This window comes from Felis catus, chromosome A1, assembly GCF_018350175.1.
Source record: "Felis catus isolate Fca126 chromosome A1, F.catus_Fca126_mat1.0, whole genome shotgun sequence".
Classification (NCBI taxonomy): domain Eukaryota; kingdom Metazoa; phylum Chordata; class Mammalia; order Carnivora; family Felidae; genus Felis; species Felis catus.
This window is the reverse complement of record NC_058368.1, coordinates 114,336,741-114,353,809: the sequence shown is the minus strand read 5'-3', so window position 1 is coordinate 114,353,809 and position 17,069 is coordinate 114,336,741. Positions and strand designations below refer to the sequence as shown.

Below are 17,069 nucleotides of genomic sequence, written 5' to 3'. Positions count from 1 at the left end.
TTACTAAAGCTAGAAAACCAGAAGTTTTCCTAGATCCCTCCTCTTTTCTTACCCACCACATCCAGTGCTTCAGCAAATTTTATTGGTTCTACTTCATTTGTACATACTTCTCATTTTTCCTGTTCTCTCTAGTCGCACTGGCCCTACCTTATTCCAAGCTACCATCAGCTCTTGCCTGGCCTAATATATAATTGCCCTTTTGTCTTCAGGATTCCATGCTTGTCTCTCTCCAGTCCATTTTCCATATGAGCCAGTATGAGTTTTCTTACAAAGTAAATAGGATCCAATCAGCACCCCACTTAAAATCTTTTAGTGGCTTCCCATTTCTCTGAAGTAAAATTCAGACTTTTTACTGTGACCCACTGGATCTTGGATGATCTGACCTCTGCCTGCTTCTCTAAGTTCACCTCATGTCACCACATACAAACCATGCTCTAGTCACATCAAGCTTTTATCAACTCCTAGAATTTTTCAAGCTCTTTTCTGCTTTGGGCTTTATTGCTTTCTTTCTTTTTTTTTTTTTAAGTTTATTTATTTATTATTTTGAGAGAGCAAGAGAGAGCGGGTGGGGGAAGGGCAGAGAGAGGCGGAAAGAAAGAGAATCCCAAGCAGTCTACAAACTGTCAGCCTGGAGCCTGACGCAGGGCTCAATCCCACAAACTGTGAGATCATGACCTGAGCTGAAGTCAGACGCTTAACCAACTGAGCCACGTGGGCACCCTCCCCCTTTATTATTTTAAATTTCAGAGAGAGAGAGAGAGAATGAGAGAGAATATTAAACAGGCTCCGCACCCAGTGTGAAGTTTGATGCAGGGCTTGACTGCATGACCCTGGATTATGACCTGAGCCGAAATCAAGAGTCAGAATCCCAACCAACTGAGCCACCTAGAAGCCCCAGGACTTTATTGTTTATAACACTTCTTTCTGGAATATGCTTTCCTGAAGCTTTTATTTTTTTTTTTAAATTTTTTTTTTCGACATTTATTTATTTTTGGGACAGAGAGAGACAGAGCATGAACGGGGGAGGGGCAGAGAGAGAGGGAGACACAGAATCGGAAACAGGCTCCAGGCTCTGAGCCATCAGCCCAGAGCCCGACGCGGGGCTCGAACTCACGGACCGCGAGATCGTGACCTGGCTGAAGTCGGACGCTTAACCGACTGTGCCACCCAGGCGCCCCTCCTGAAGCTTTTATAATTGGATCCTGTTCATCTGAGTATCAGCCTAAATGTCAACTCACAGAAAGCCTTCTCTGACCACTTTATCTAAAGATGTTGCTGCCTTATAACAATCATAATTATTTCTATCTCAGTATGTGATAATTTAATTTTTTATTTGCTCATTGTATATGTTCTCATTAGAATGCCAGTTCCATGAGGGCAGAGAGAGACCTGTCAGTGTCATGAACTTCTGTATCACCTGCATTTGTTTTATGCCTATAAAAGAGTAGGTGCTCAGTAAATATTTATTAAATGAATGAATGAATGAATGAAATAGGTTATAAATAGGATCAGTGTATAACCATCATCAAGACAGGAAACTTTTCAGTGTGAAAGGAAGCACAATTACTTTTATACTTGGGACAATAGGCATAAATAATAAAGCAATAAAAAGAGCACTGGAGTTTCCAGAAATAAAAGAAGTCCAAAGTACTCTGAAGTACCCTACAACAATTTTTTTCAAGTTTATTTATTTATTTTTTAGTAATCTGTACACCGAATGTGTGGCTCAAAATCATGACCCCAAGATCAGGAGTTGCGTGCTCTTACTACTGAGCCAACAAGGCATCCCTGTGCCTTACAATATTTTTATACGGGTAAAGCCAAGTTAAAATGAGTACTATAGAAAGGGACATGCAGTGAAGAGTAGGGAATGGACTGACCTTTTCCTTCTTCTTGGGCTTAAGTGGTAAGGGTGTGTTTGGGAACATCATATGTTCTTCTCTTTTCTTCTTCTTTTTTTCTTTAGTGTTTATTTTTTTATTTTGAGAGAGAGAGAGAGAAAGAGAGAGAGTGCGAGTAGGGGAGAGACAGAGAGGAGAGAGGGAATCCTAAGCAGGCTTTGCACTGTCAGTGCCAAGCCCAATGCGGGGCTTGATCCCATGAACCACAAGATCATGACCTAACCCCAAATCAAGAGTCAGAAGCCTAACTGACTGTGTCACCCAGGCACCCCTCTTTTCTTCTTGTTATTAAAAATTTTTTTTAATTTCACATAGCACACCCAAGCCCTCACCCATCAGTTACCTATCTGAGTTATTGCCCCACTAGTTAGTTTTGAGAATAGTATGGATCCACCCCAGAGCAAAAGACCTAGGGTTTGCTTGAACTTAGAATTAGGAGACATGAGATCTATCTTCATCTTGACTTTTACCTATAGGCAAATAACTGTGAACAAATTACTTTCCTCTTTTGCAAGGTGAGAGGGTTCTAGGAGATGACTTAGGTCTTCTTTCTCTGAGATTCCATGAACTATTTAATGTCAGGAGAACAGTAATCACCCACCACATGCAGAGTGTTGTGAGAGTCTTACAGAGGCACTGAGAGGTGGTAACATGGTTCTACCTCCAAGGAAGAGATTTGTCAGCCCTCTTGTTGAGACATAGAAAAAAGACATAATGCCTAGATATCATAGGTAGCGATATTTAGATTCTATCAAATAATTGGCAGGCAATTTCAAAGAGCAGCTAATAAACCTTAAGGACAGAGTATTTGGAGAGGGAGAGTCAATAGTTAGGGCAAAAGTATTTCAGGGAGAAAGAAGATGGTCTCTAGTGGGACACAGAAGTTGCATGGGAATGCTATATGTGAGGAACTGTCATGACTTGGTCTGGCTGGAGCTGAGGAAGCAAAGGATAAAATTGGAAAAGCAAGTTAGGAGCAGGTGACCTGTAGGAAGGGCAGTGGCTTGGAAAAAGAAGGGAGTAAAGCTGATTATTCACTTTCTGATCTATTTACTCCTAAATTGTTTGAATTTTTGAATTTTTTCATCAAAAACATATTTTTTATGAGAATGTATGTATAGAAAAATTTTTTTAATTTTTTTTCAACGTTTTTTATTTATTTTTGGGACAGAGAGAGACAGAGCATGAACGGGGGAGGGGCAGAGAGAGAGGGAGACACAGAATCGGAAACAGGCTCCAGGCTCCGAGCCATCAGCCCAGAGCCCGACGCGGGGCTCGAACTCACGGACCGCGAGATGGTGACCTGGCTGAAGTCGGACGCTTAAACCGACTGCGCTACCCAGGCGCCCCTAGAAAAAATTTTTAAATGTTTACTGTGGGATATTGTCTAGTTTAGGACACTTCAAACGTAGGCCAAAGAACCGGGATTTTATTCTCTAGGACATTGCATGTTTCTTTTTTTAAAAAAGGTTTAAAAATTTTATTTCAAGTACAATCTATGTCCCAACGTGGGACTTGAACCCCAAGATCAAGAGTTGCATGCTCTACCAACTGAGCCAGCCAGGTGTCCTTGTTTGTTTTGTTTTTTGATCAAATGATGATGAACTGAATGTAGTATATGAGTAAGATAAATGTGGTAACAATGAGTTAAATACAGAGTTGAGAAACAAGATACAAATTATTGAGTGCAAAATTCATCTACACGGTACAACAGTGTTAGTCCATTGGAGGCAAAGGCAATGAAGAGAAGGGAATAGATTTGGAAGGCAAACCAAAGGAAGATGATTAAGTATGAAAAGGTGAGTCTGGGAAGATTCAGGAGTAAGCCTCAGTCCCTCAAAGTTTCCTTACACCACTTGACAGAAACAGAAGTCATAAGAGAAAGTCACTGCTGTCCCTCTGGTAGAAATGGTAAGAAACAATAGAGCTGTGGTGCCTAGAATTTACACAGAGGTGGTGATTTAGGAATCATCAGCAGAGAAACAAAACTGGAGTTTTAGAGTAGGTAAGTTCTCCAAGGGTGAAAGCAGAGAAAAAAGTGTGTCCTGATTGTTAGTTTCATGTTCTTGCCCCTGCGCCACTGCAAGCCCCTGCACCACTGCAAGCCCCTTGCTATGGAGGACTTTGCTGCTTGAGGTCCCAGCTGATGGAGATGAGAACCAAGGCTACTTGGCTGAAATGAAGGGGGTTAGAAATGAATTTGGGTTATGGAGAAATGCAAATAGGGCCTGAAGGGGCAAAGTGCTGTGTTGGCAGAGAACAGGTAGATTCTTCAGATACTTGAGGGCAAAGAGGATATGGCAGTGAGACTTGAGAAGGATATGTGGTTTGCATCCCGCTTAACTATTCATAGAAGCCTAAATTTGGTGCATTTGAAGATAGTCTGGGAAAAAGAGTGTGAGAGAGAACTAGTGAGAAACTGGAGTTATTAGGTTTATTTAGCTTGGAGAAAAGGAGACTTTGAAGGCCTGATTCATAATGAGAGATCCTAGAAGATTTGGTGGGCTTAAAATAAAGCAGTGCTGATTCAGGTTAGACCTGCAGCAACTGATAAGCAGTTTATCACAGGAAAGGAAGGACTGGCTTCCTTCCCCCTTGATGGTCTTTCAAGAGTGTACAGTATGCTCCTCCTTAGGTGTTTGATTAGGAACTCTTCTGTTAAGAAGCACATGGCTCAATCAAGTGATCTCGTATAGACTTCAAGAAGCTCCTGGTGAAGAAATGATAAGGGACTTCAGTACCTCTGAGTCCCAACATAGGTTTGCACAGTTAACTGTGGATCAGAGAGGAATGTGGGAATGAATTTGGGTTCCTGGTGCACCACCAGGCCTTTTCCCTTACCTACGTCCTCTGTTCCCCTATCTGGTCTCCCTACTCCTTTACTGGCCTAATGTGGTCTGAGGCTTCCTGGAGCCTTGGCCTAATTTCCCCATTGCTTCCACTGGTCACCGAACATCCCTTTTCTGATGAAAAGGGCATTCTGGCAGGGTAGGCAGAACACCAACTGTGGAGAATGTTCAGGGCCTTGGAGTCTCGTGTTACCTCTTTACTTATCTCATTTGGTGACCCTGGGCAGGTTACTTTCTTCCTCTGAACCCAACATTCCCCTGTTTGTTAGGGAATGCAGCAGGATTAGCTAGTTTAGAGCTATAGTCCTACTCAAAGGTCTTTAACTTCTCCTGAAGACTTTGCTCTGGTCCGTGCTTTCATTTCATTTCCCTTCAATCCAAACATCTGTATCTGGGCCCAGTCTCTCTCTGTCTTTTGTGATCAATTATTGTAAGTAGTTTGTGATCTGGGGCTAGAAATTTGTCTTTCTCTGGATCCTGTTTTTCCTTCCTCGGCCCTCTAAAATAAACACTCCTCCTTTGACATTCCTTTGAAACTTTGACCTCTAATATAGACCATAACTGTTAGCATTTTTCTTTGAGTACCCCCTAGCAAACCAGGATTCTGCCCTCCCAAGTCAGCAGGAGTCAGGCTATCTTGCTTTATCATTCTAAGGAAGGCCTTTGCAAGTCAAAAGTTAGGTTTCTACATTCTGGAGAAGGGCTGAGAAATTTAACTCTCCTACTTGCAGAAGAGGGAAGAAGAGGACACCTTTCACTGCATATGAATGGTAGTCATTCTACAAAGCTGTCAGAACAGTTAAGAATGTCACCAGAGATCCCTGGGCTTCCAGAGCCTAAGTGGTGTAAAGAAAGTGTATGGGTTTGGTTTGTGTGATAGTGGCGTGAATTCAAATTCACCCCCCTGTGTTTAATTTTAGGTTAGGTGCTTAACCTCTCTGAACCAGTTTCCTCAGTAATAAGAAGGGAATAATTGTAACTCTCTAATTGGATTGTTCCCAGGATTGAAGGATATAATAGATACTAAGTACTTGACACTTAGTGGGTCAAGTACTTTCTTTTCACCATACTGTTACAAGGAAGCCCTAGCAAGCCCTGAGGAAATTGGCAGGGGACCGACCCTAGGAGACTCTAGGAACAAGCCTCATGGTTTTCTTAGAAGCCCCTGATTCTACCCATGGCAAAGGTCAGATAGGAAGGAGGACTAGGACAAGGATGAGGACCAGGAGGAGGAGAGGAGAAAGGAGGTGGAAGGAGAGGAGCAGAGATGAGGTGAGAGGGGCTTGGCAAGCATAAGAATATTTTCCTTTAATCCAGACGGAGAAAATACAGGCTTCTATTCTCCAGGCCATGTGAAGCAGTGCCTGGATCTGAAATATGCAAATAGGCTCATGGACAGGATTCCCTTATTGAGTTGATTCCTTTTTCAATAGGTTTTCAAGACCTACCATAGACTGTGGCCAATCTCCCTGTCTTGAGCCCTGAACCTATTGAACATAGGAGTTTTACTGTTTTGTCACCTTAATGATAGCCAGTTTGTTAAGGACAAGCCAAAAGGGAAGGAGTGTAGGGTTGTAACTAGTGAATCTGAATAACACTGTAATGCCTTGGAATGAATCCCTGACAGGAAGGTGATGGATGTAGAGAATCTAAATTCCTTTAGTTCCTGGCTCAGGGTCTATGTGGGAAGATTGGTTGATGTGATTGATTGCCATGAAAGTAAGATGAATGAGGATGGAAGAGACTTGGAAGGAGCTAGACTATGAGCTTTTTGGGGAAGTAGGAATTCTCAGTTGTTCTGTGAAAACCTCAGATATAAAGCCACAGAAAACACAAGGCATGCTCCTCTTGAATGATCATGTTTGTACAGGGCAGCGGGAATTGTTTTGTTTTTGAATCCCCCCCCCCCCCCACACCAACTTCAGGATTATTTGGGAACCTCGGGGAAGTCCTGGGGGGGAAATGTCAAAGCATCAGGTCGGTACCTGGGTCCTTTGGATGGAGATTCAGTTAGGAATGAAGGGAGAATATCTAGTTTGTTCATTTCCCTAGCACAGTGTCACAACTCAGGTTTCATAATGGACACTTTGGCATCTATGTGTATTAAAGGATTGACCTCAAGGCCAGATCGTTTTAAAATTTTTTTTTCCTCTGAGCCCCAGGGTAATATTGTTTTGGTTACCTATTTCTTCACCATAATTTTTGTGCTTAGTGTCTTGCTCCCCTTTCCACTACCAACACACATACATTTCCTGTGTCACTAACTGTAGTGTCTTTCTGTAAACTTCCTTAGGACAGAGGTAAAGGAAATCTTCCCTTTCCTTGACATAGGCTGCACTTTATGGATTTCTCCCTGTCTCTGGCATCTATGGTAGTTGTAAACGCACCAGAAGGAATATTTCACCTTCCTTTTTACTGAAAGAAAGAAAGAAAGAAAGAAAGAAAGAAAGAAAGAAAGAAAGAAAGAAAGAAAGAAAGAGAAAGAAAGAAAAGGTGGGTTATTTCCTGTTGGCATTTTAAAAAATTAGTAATTTAAAATTTTTTTCTAATGTTTATTTTTGAGAGAGAGAGACAGAGTGTGAGCAGGTGGGGGTGGGGGGCAGAAAGAGAAGGAGACACCATATCTGAAGCAGGCTCCAGCTTCCTAGCTGTCAGCGTGGAGCCCAATGTGGGGCTCGAACTCACAAACTGAGATCGTGACCAGAACCAAAGTCAGACGCTTAACCAACTAAGCCATCCAGGCACCTCTCATTCTTTTTTGTTTTGTTTTGTTTTTAAAGTTTATTTATTTTTGAGACAGAGAGAGACAGAGCATGAACGGGGGAGGGCCAGAGAGAGAGGGAGACACAGAATCGGAAGCAGGCTCCAGGCTCTGAGCCATCAGCCCAGAGCCTGACACAGGGCTCGAACTCACATACCGCGAGATCGTGACCTGAGCTGAAGTCGGACACTTAAACGACTGAGCCACCCAGGTGCCCCTCATTCTTTTTTTAAAAAAGTATTTTATGGCAAGTATTTTTTAAGTACTTATTTTTTTAAGGGAGCACTAACTCATAATCCTGACATCAAGAGTTGCATGTTCTACCAACTGAGCCAGCCAGGTGCCCCAATAACTCATTATTTTTTGATAAGAAAAATATTTGGTTTTTTGTAGACAAGTGTAAAAATACAGAAAAACCCAAAAAGGAAAACAAATCACTCTATGTTGGTATTATATGATAGCAAATATTTTCACATTTTTAAACATAAGTTCTATGCCCAGTGTGGGGCTTGAACTCCCAACCCCAAGATCAGGAGTCATGTGCTCTACCACCTGAGCCGGCCAGGTGCCCGAGTATTTTCATATTTTTAAAAACAAAATTGGGTTATCCTCAACATGCTGTTTTATGATTAATTTTATTCATTTAATATATCATGTGTGTTTCTCATGTTACTAAGTATTTCTCAAGAATATTATTTTAATGGTTGATAATTTCATTGTGGGGCCATGATTTAACTAGTTTGCCCTACTGTTGAACATTTAAATTATTTTCTAATTTATTTTTTTGATGTTTATTTATTTTTGAGAGAGAAAGAACAGAGGAGGGGCAGAGAGAGGGGAGGAGACAGGATCTGAAGCAGGTTCTGTGCTGATAGCAGAGAGCCTGACGCAGGACTTGAACTCAGGATCCTGGCCATGAGATCATGACCTGACTTTGGTGAAGCTTAACTGATTGAGCCACCCAGGCACCCCAATTGTTTTCTGATTTAAAACATTAAGCTGAGAATGTTTTTCCATTCTTGGTGATCGTTCATTTTACTTGTTTATTCAACATATCTGAAATACCTCCTCCCTGCAGGGTGGTTGGTCTTTGCACAGAGGGGAGACTCCTAAAGCTGAGATGCTCAGGTTTAGGAGACCAGTTGTTGAGCCCTCAGGAGCTCCTTCTCCAAAGTTTGCCACTGGAAGATGTAGAAGTGCAAATGAAGAAGATAGAATCCATAACTTTCCTAGTCTCTTGCCCACGTTCTCCCTGAGGCATACAGACACCCCAGGAAGCCCAAGTTTAAAAGCACAAACACACTTTGAGTATGGTTCAAGTTGAAAGGGCTTCCTTGTTCCTCAAGTTTCTTAGGTTGTATTAAGGGTAATACCTTCTAAATCTAGGAGTTTGGATTATTTTCTTATTGGCCAGTTCCTGGTCCTCAATTTTATTCTCTCTCAAACACTTATATCAAGGGGGTTGGATATTTCCATTTTCCCCTTAGCCTTGGGTATAATTGGAATATAGAAGCAGGGTTTCCCATTCCCTTTCTTATCCTAAGGTTTACAAAGAGAGAAATAAAAGGTCTCAGATTGATATATATTCTAGCATTTATTGCAAAATGAGGTTGAATTCCCAATCTGGGAAAATAACAAAACAGTCATTTTACAGCTCTTTGGGGGGGGGGCGGAAATCCCTCTTTGGGTGCATGATTGGGGCAGGAGGAGACTTGTCTAGGTAACTTTGGAGTCACCTGTCCACTTACTGTGACCATCCTTTTTCTATGGCTAGAGAGATGGTTTCTGAGCTGGAAAAGTCCTCAGCTTATGTTGGGGTCCTGGTTTCCCCAGGGTTTTATGAGGAGAATTTTTTTTTTAAGTAAGCTCTACACGCAATGTGGGGCTTGAACTCAAAACTCCAAGATCAACAGTCACATGCTCTATTGACTGAGCCAGGCAAGCCCCCTGAGAACTTTATAAAAGTGCATACTCAGATGAAAAACTCAACACCCTAAAAACCTCCCACTGGGCAGATATAAGGTCTCTGCCCCACTTATCTGTCTTCATGAACATATAGTTGGTCTTCCTGGAGCCAGACAGCACAGGGGAAGGTTGCTCCTTCAGGAGTCTTGTCAGAACTCTTTGATTCCCTCTGATTCTCAGCAGCACAGCTGGGTTGGATGTGATTTGAAACTTACAGCAACAAGTACTTTGAGCGTCCTTCTGTATATGACCCTCAAACCAAACTCCCCTTTAACAAGCTGCAAAAGTACAGGCACAAAGACCAGGAAATAACTTACAAGAAAGATGAAATGGGGTCTGCCCAAGTTAGAAACCCAGGTTCCAATTTCAACTCTGTGGAGAATATGCTGTATAACCGTGGGCCTCCATTCCCCCCATGAATAGCAGATACGAAGACGACTACAGGCCAACCCTGTGATATTCCAGTTGTTTTCGAATTCACTCTCTCTGCGAAAGAAGCTGTGTCCGCTTCCATTGTCATGCAACTGAGCAAGTGAATTTGAGTGGGGTGCTATCAAGCACTGGCTGGGGAGCTTGTGCAGTAGTACTTGTTTACCACATGCCTACACTGGTCACACCTGACTGTGCAACACCACTGGAATTTGCAGTTACAGCTGCTGATAGCCTCAGTTCTTCTCTCCTCCACCTGCAGGCCACACTCGGTGCACAAGCGCCCACAGCTGCGTTGCTCCCACCTGGATGTGTTGTGGCTATTCTGCAGACACTCCCGACCTTCTGTGCCATAGATGCCCAGGCTGGAATTGCGGGTACAGTAATCTGGTGATTCCTCCAAAAAGATCAGCTCAGCCTCTGCACTAGGAAGGAATCCCTCAGTGGGTGCCCAGTGGCCCTCAGCACTGTTCCCAGCCCTTAACTGCCGCTTATCCATCTCGATTTTCAGGGCCCGTTCGTACTTGGCCTTCAGGTAGTCTCCCATCTCCCGGAAGTCAGCCAGCTGCAGCCAGCATGTCTGGATACTGCAGCTTCCAGAGATGCCATGACATTTGCAGGTCCTTTTCATAATGGCTCTCACTGCCTTCAGAGAGAGAAAGAGAACGAAAAAGAATGACTCTGGGTAGGGAAGACCAAAGGCTAGTAATTAAATGGAATATTTTAGAGTTGAGCTTCTTAACTTTGGAGGGCATCAGAATTACTGGGGAGGCCTGTGAAAAACACTTATTCTTGGGCCCCACCTCAGATCTTCTCAATTGGAATGTTCAGGGGTATAAAGGCCTCAGTGTGGGTAATTTTAAAGTTCCCTTGGGTATTTTTCGGGAAAGTCAGACAAGTGTTGAGGTTACTGGAATCAGAAACCTTGGGCTCTAGGCCCAACTCCATCACTTGTTGAGCCTGTTTCTCTCTCTCATTGGAATAAGAATGATCAAGAAAGTACTGTGTAAAGGGGAAAATATGATCATTGGCACTGTTATTGTCCTGAAAGTGGGACCTGGAGTATTTGTAAGGGTTTTGATTTGTCCTCTCCCAGAGGGAGGGAAGCTCCTGCAGTCTGAACGCTTACCCTTGAGGCAATTACCCATGAGTGTAATTAATTGCCTTGAAAACCTCTTACCCTTGCCCTGGGCAACTAGGTCATCCAGATGTAGGTTCAAAGGGAAATTTTTCTGCTCTTAGCACTAAATCCAACTTGTTTCCAGATTTGAGTTCAGAATAATCCAGAAGTTTTGGGGGTAGAATAGGCCCTCCAGAGAAGCCCAGATCAGTCCCAATGCCTCGAAGCCCAGACATATTTTAGGACACAGGTTGGATGAAAACCCCCATCAATTTCCTAGAACATGCAGTTGAAATGGGTAAAATTTTAAGTCATAGAAGCAAGGCTTTGGTACTATATTGTTCTGTGTTCTCAGAAACCTGCCTGTGGAAGGGGCTAGACCCTAATGTCTAGGGATAAGACTAAAGTAGAAGATCTGAGTTTATTGCCTGGTTCTGACGCTTATAGTTAGTTGTATTGCCTTGGCCAAGCCACTTGGCTCAGCCTGAACTGGCGTTGTCATTCAGAGACTGGGGGTAGCCCTCCCAGTCCTGATAACTGCTGTATGGATGACATATGAGTATGAGACAGCTCTTGGTAAGCTGTACAGATGTGAGGCTATTGCCAGTACTGAAACTGATAGTTCACTGGTGGACTCCTATACCTACCAGCCTGCCTGCCCTATTGTTGTGAAGATTCATCAGGGCTCTGGCATCCTTTCCCTTTTCCAGGCTGTCCACAAAGAGTTTGGAGATCCTTTCCCCAAATTCCACATTGTCGCTGCAGCCTCCCCAGATCCAGCCATGACCTCCTATACATAAGGAAAGAGTAAGTTCTGCACACATTTCCCTGGTCAATTTCAGAAGAGTCAAGGTCACTTTAGCTAACCATCCCCCAAGAGCCCTAGAAGAGTGTAAAGCTATAGCTGCAGGTGAAACAGGGACGTGGAGGTGCTCAGGGTGGGTGGGTGAGGTCCTGTTCCCAAAGCCAAGTGCTCACCCTCAGGTACTTTCTATCTCTAGGCAGTTAGTTTCTATACCCACAGTAAAGGAGGCATACTGAGCCTGACCTAGATGATCTCAGAGGTTCATTGCAGCTCAAACATTCTGGAATTCTGTACCATTATCTTACAGTAGTCTTGTTAGAGTCATCTCCTCCCTCATTAATGACAAATCTGATTCTCTTAGATGGTGTACAAGTAACTGAGTAGCTCTGGATTATGGCCAAACTGTTCTCAGACTGAAATATGAGGGTTAGCTTTAAACTCTCTTTGGCCTTCTAATTCCTAGATGCCTTGTTAGTTCTAGAGTTCAATGCTACTTGATCCTGGAATCAGGGACCCAGGCTTAACTCTTGGGAGACTATAGGTTCAGGACCTCCCACCAAGAAGTTGCTGCTAGTATCTAGGGGTTGGAGGGAAATGTCTCCACCTTTTCCTGGAAGACCTTAGCCTGAATGTAGCTCTGCATCCCTCACTTCTTCCCACCCACATCAGAGAGCACAACTTACCTGTTTTTCCATTTTTTGACTCATCACAGCCACAGTTTTCAAAGTCACCCATGCTACAGTTCTTGGTGATGGTGTACATGACTCCAGCAGAGCTGATCGCATGAATGAAGGAAGTCTCCCTGGTGGCTTTGGAGAGAGAGAGGGGACTGGAAACTTGGGCTCTGATGACCCAAAAAAGCAGAGGCTTTGGAAAAGCAATGCTCTTTCTCTCCCCTGTCCCCTGCCCCCTTTGGGTTGAAGAGGATACTCTTTCTTCTACTTGAGAGAACAGTGCATGTCTTTTCAGCGTCCTTACTGTCATTCACATAGACATGAGCATCCCCATGTACAGATGGGGAAAGTAAAGCCCAGAGAGACAGTGATGAGATCAAAGCCACTCTCCTTACCCCTTGTACTGGGACCAAGACCCTGCTGTCTTGAAAACCATCCTGGGCTTCTGTTCATTAGCCACTGCTTCTAGTCCTCAGGCAGTGAGGACTCAGTGAGGTGAATACAAAAATATCTCTTTTTGTTTTGTTGTTATTTGTTTGTTTGTTTGTTTGTTTATTTATGTATTTTGAGAGAGAGGGAGAGAGAGGGAGAGAGGCAGGCAATGGGCAGAGAGAAGGAGAGACAGAATCCCACGCAGGCTCTGCACCATTAGCACTGAGCCCGATAAAGGGCTTGAACTCACAAACCATGAGATCATGACCTGAGCTGAGATCAAGAGTCAGATGCTTGGGGTGCCTGAGTGACTCAGCTGGTGTCTGACTCTTGGTTTCATCTCAGGTCATGATCTCATGGTTCTTGGGTTTGAGGCCCATATCAGGCTCCATGCTAGCAGTGTGAAGCCTGCCTGGGATTCTCTATCACTCCTTCTCTCTCTGCCCCTCCCTGGCTCACTCGCTCTCTCAAAATGAATAAACTTAAAAAAAATTATAGGGGTGCCTGGGTGGCTCAGTCAGGTAAGCATCTGACTTTGGCTTAGGTCATGATCTGGTGGTTCATGGGTTTTCATGGGTTTGAGCCCTGTGTTAGGCTCTGTGCTGACAGCTCAGATCCTGGAGCCTGCTTCAGATTCTGTGTCTCCCTCTCTCTCTGCCCTACCCCCATTAGTGCTCTGTCTCTCTCTCAAAAATAAACAGTGAAAAAGAATTTTTTTAATTTTAAAATTTCCCTTAAAAAAAAAAGTCGGATGTTTAACTGACTGAGCCACCCAGGTGCCCCCAAAAGTATTTCTATAAAATGTAATAATCTCTATTTTTAAAATGCATGCCCATATTTGTGTGTTTGTATACACTTACCTTGCACGGAGTTACATGAAATAAAAATAGGGAAAGGACTCTGTGTTTGCAGACTTGGAGGAGTTTCCCATTTGCCCAGCTGTCATAAAATCCCAACAACAGAGATTCTGAAAGATCACACTGAGCTGTGTCTCATGTGGAGGTGTGCGTGTGTGTATGCACCAGTGCAGCTGTTTTTAACTGTGTGTAGTAGTTTGCATAAAAGTTGTTTATATAGAAACAATAAAGAGGTGCCTGAGAAGAGGTGGGGAGTAGTAAAGAAGATGATAGTGACGAAGAGAAATATCTTCCCATGGAGTAGACACTCAGAATGGGGAGTGTGTGGAAATGAAATGGGACAATGATTTTTTAGAGAGTTTAGTAAGATACCAGCTCAATAAATGGTAGCCACGATCATTATGATTATTACATGGTTCCCGCTTCATGTCAGAAGGAAGTAAAAGTCCTTTTCTCTTTCCTAAGCCAGGTAGCCCTCATTACTCCTGGTGACCTAAATAGAGCTGGCCTTATTGACCAAATGACAAAACTGGGGTAAGAGAGGGGAAGTAACTCATTTCAAGGTTTCACAGCAAGGAAATGGCAGATCAGCTGATCACTGATAACTTTTTCATTTCACTGTGCATATATATGTCATACATACAACGTATACACATACTGCAAACCCACCTCCATGCACATATACCCCCTTGTGCAGGTGCACAAACTTACCACTTCTCAACCTGTTGTGAGTGGACAGCTGGAGAGCATTTTCCGGGCAGTTCCAGCGTTCCCAAGCAAATTGGAACTTACACTCCTCAATGCCACTCTGGGCACCCAGGGCCACACTAGTAGTGTAGGTCAGATAGGCCTGGCAAAGGGAAAAGGACTATGAAGTTCAGCTCTGGCTCAGGTCAGGTTGTCTGGGGGGAGCAGGGGAGCAGGCAGGACTCAAATGGGTTAGCTCTCCATTAAGGAAAACTTATGGGTTCCCCCGTCTGTCTCCCCTCCCCTCTTTTCTTTCCCCAAAAGAGTTCTCTTAGGAACCCAGATGGGTAAAAACAGAAGCCAGAGATCATCCTACCTTAGGGCCTGTTATCAGGAAATTGTTCACTGACCTATCAAAAAGAGGAAAAGTGAGGCAAGTGGTGAATGGGGATGATATAATGGGGGTTTCCTTGGTGGGGAGTGGTGGAGGAGAGGGGGGGGCAAGGACTTACCAGGCAGAGGCACTGAAGGTGGCATAACATATGCCAACAGCCACCCTGAGCATAAACAGGTCTCCCATGGCCCTGCTCACCCCCAGGGGACCAGGTCCAGCCCAGGGCCAACTCCAGAGAAGTGAGGAGAGGGCAGGGTCTTTCTCAGTATTTACTTGGGGAAATTCTGAATGGCCAAGGGGGAAAAATCAACAGCTCTTCTCATTTGTCCCTCACTGGCAGGACTGCAGGAGCCACTGACCCAATGGGGGACCAGGAAGGAAGGACTCAGCCCAAAACCTCCAAGGAAAGCCCCGCCCCACCCCGCCCTGCCAGCCCTTCTTCCCTCTCAGGCTGACAGAAGGGCTGAAGCCTTTCCTTACCCTTGAGGTTTCTTTCCTCTATAAATCAGATTTGTCTCTTCTTACTTGATGGCTCGTTTCTCAGAGTCTTGTAGGCTGGAGCAGATGAGGTTCCTAACCCTCAAGATAGGTCACCAATTCCTCAGATCTACAGTGTCCTCATCTGTCAGTGAGACCTCACCCTTTGTCCTGTCTTCTTCCCCAGTATTAATAATTATAGAGGAACCCTACTGGGGACCCTCTATTACTCATTTTCCCAAAGTAAGTGAATGCACCTTTCCTACCTCCTTCCTTGGTGACTGTAAAGTCATGGAATCATGGGACCATGAAACAGATCACTTCAGAGATTATCTCTGTAATAGGCCCTTCTATTACATTCCACCAAAGTAAATTCTGGTAAATTTCCTTCATTCCTAGAAGGTCTTTCATTTTATATGTGAGAATCAATCTTCGGGCCACCCAGGGCTGTATTTGAAAAGATTGATGACTTTCTTTCTTTGTTTTTGAGATAGAGAGTGAGAGAGACAGAAAGAGACCACGAGTTGGCAGGGGACAGAGAGAGAGAGGGAGAGACAGAATCTGAAGCAGACTCGGAGCTGTCAGCACAGAGCCTGATGCAGGGCTTGAACTCACAAACCACAAGATCATAACCTGAGCCAAAGTTAGACACTTAACTGACTGGGCCATCCAGGCACCCCAGGACTGATGCCCTTCTGACACCAGTCTGTTGCTAGGACATCAGCTCCTTAGGCAAGAATATTTTATTTTATTTTTAAATTTAATTTAATTTTGTTTTATTTTATTTTTTGTTATTTTGTTTTTTAAGAAATCTCTATGTCCAACATGGGGCTTGAACCCATGACCTGAGATCAAGAGTTACATGTTCTACTGACTGAGCCAGCCAGGCACCCCAGGAATCTCTCTTCTAGATTGACTTTAGTGCTTGAGATGATGCCTGGATGAGTGAACAGATGAATGAATGAACAAATGAATGAAAGAAATTGTGGCCCCTAGTAGGGACCTGAGGCACCATTTAGGTAGGTTTGGGCACATAGTGAAGGGGTGGAGCTCCTACTTGGTTGGTGAAACTCTTTTCTAGGGCTGAGGAGGCACCATCCTGACTCAGCACCCTGTGACCCTGAATATCCAGATCACATCCCAGCCCTCTGGCACCTGATTTGGGTGAGAAAGGGAGCTCAAGCACTACCCCCAACCAAAGGAGCTCCAGGGGCCAAGGAGTGATCAGGCTTTTTTATTTGTTAGGGCAGTGCACTCAAAGTATGGGCTAGGATTGGTGTTAGTGTGTGAACTGTTACCTGTTACCTAAGTACAGAAATGAAAGTGTTTAGAAATTTTTACAGCATTTTGATGTAATAATTTTAGATATGCTGAATCTAATGATAAGAAATTTGGGCTCCTAATTTGTATATATATTTTTTTCTGTTTCATTTTTCTAAGAGGATAGGTGCGAATGTCACAAATGCAAAGTGTCCTTAATGAACTAAAGCTCTGCCTCTTGGCCCAGCAACTAACTGTCTTCCTCTGCTTGCTTGTGGGCTTCTCTCCTTGGGGAAAAGAGGTATCTGAGACTTGAGTCACTTGGGAAAAGCCCACTGAGTTTGCCTCCTACTTTCCCCAGTCAAGAATCTAATGTCTGGGGTGCCTGGGTGGCTTAGTCGGTTAAGCGTCCAGCTTCAGCTCAGGTCATGATCTCATGGTTCGTGAGTTTAAGCCCC

At 43.8% G+C, this 17,069-nt stretch overlaps 1 protein-coding gene across 1 annotated transcript; it reads right to left on the bottom strand.

Annotated features, from left to right (window-relative positions):
- Window positions 1-9,517: 9,517 nt before the first annotated feature.
- WNT8A (Wnt family member 8A) lies at window positions 9,518-15,942 on the bottom strand. Its single transcript, XM_045059512.1, is given in 6 exon segments — window positions 9,518-10,551; window positions 11,673-11,815; window positions 12,514-12,639; window positions 14,505-14,643; window positions 14,857-14,919; window positions 14,921-15,942. Coding segments are annotated over 6 exon segments (1,095 nt in total). The 5' UTR covers window positions 15,023-15,942; the 3' UTR covers window positions 9,518-10,029.
- Window positions 15,943-17,069: the final 1,127 nt, after the last annotated feature.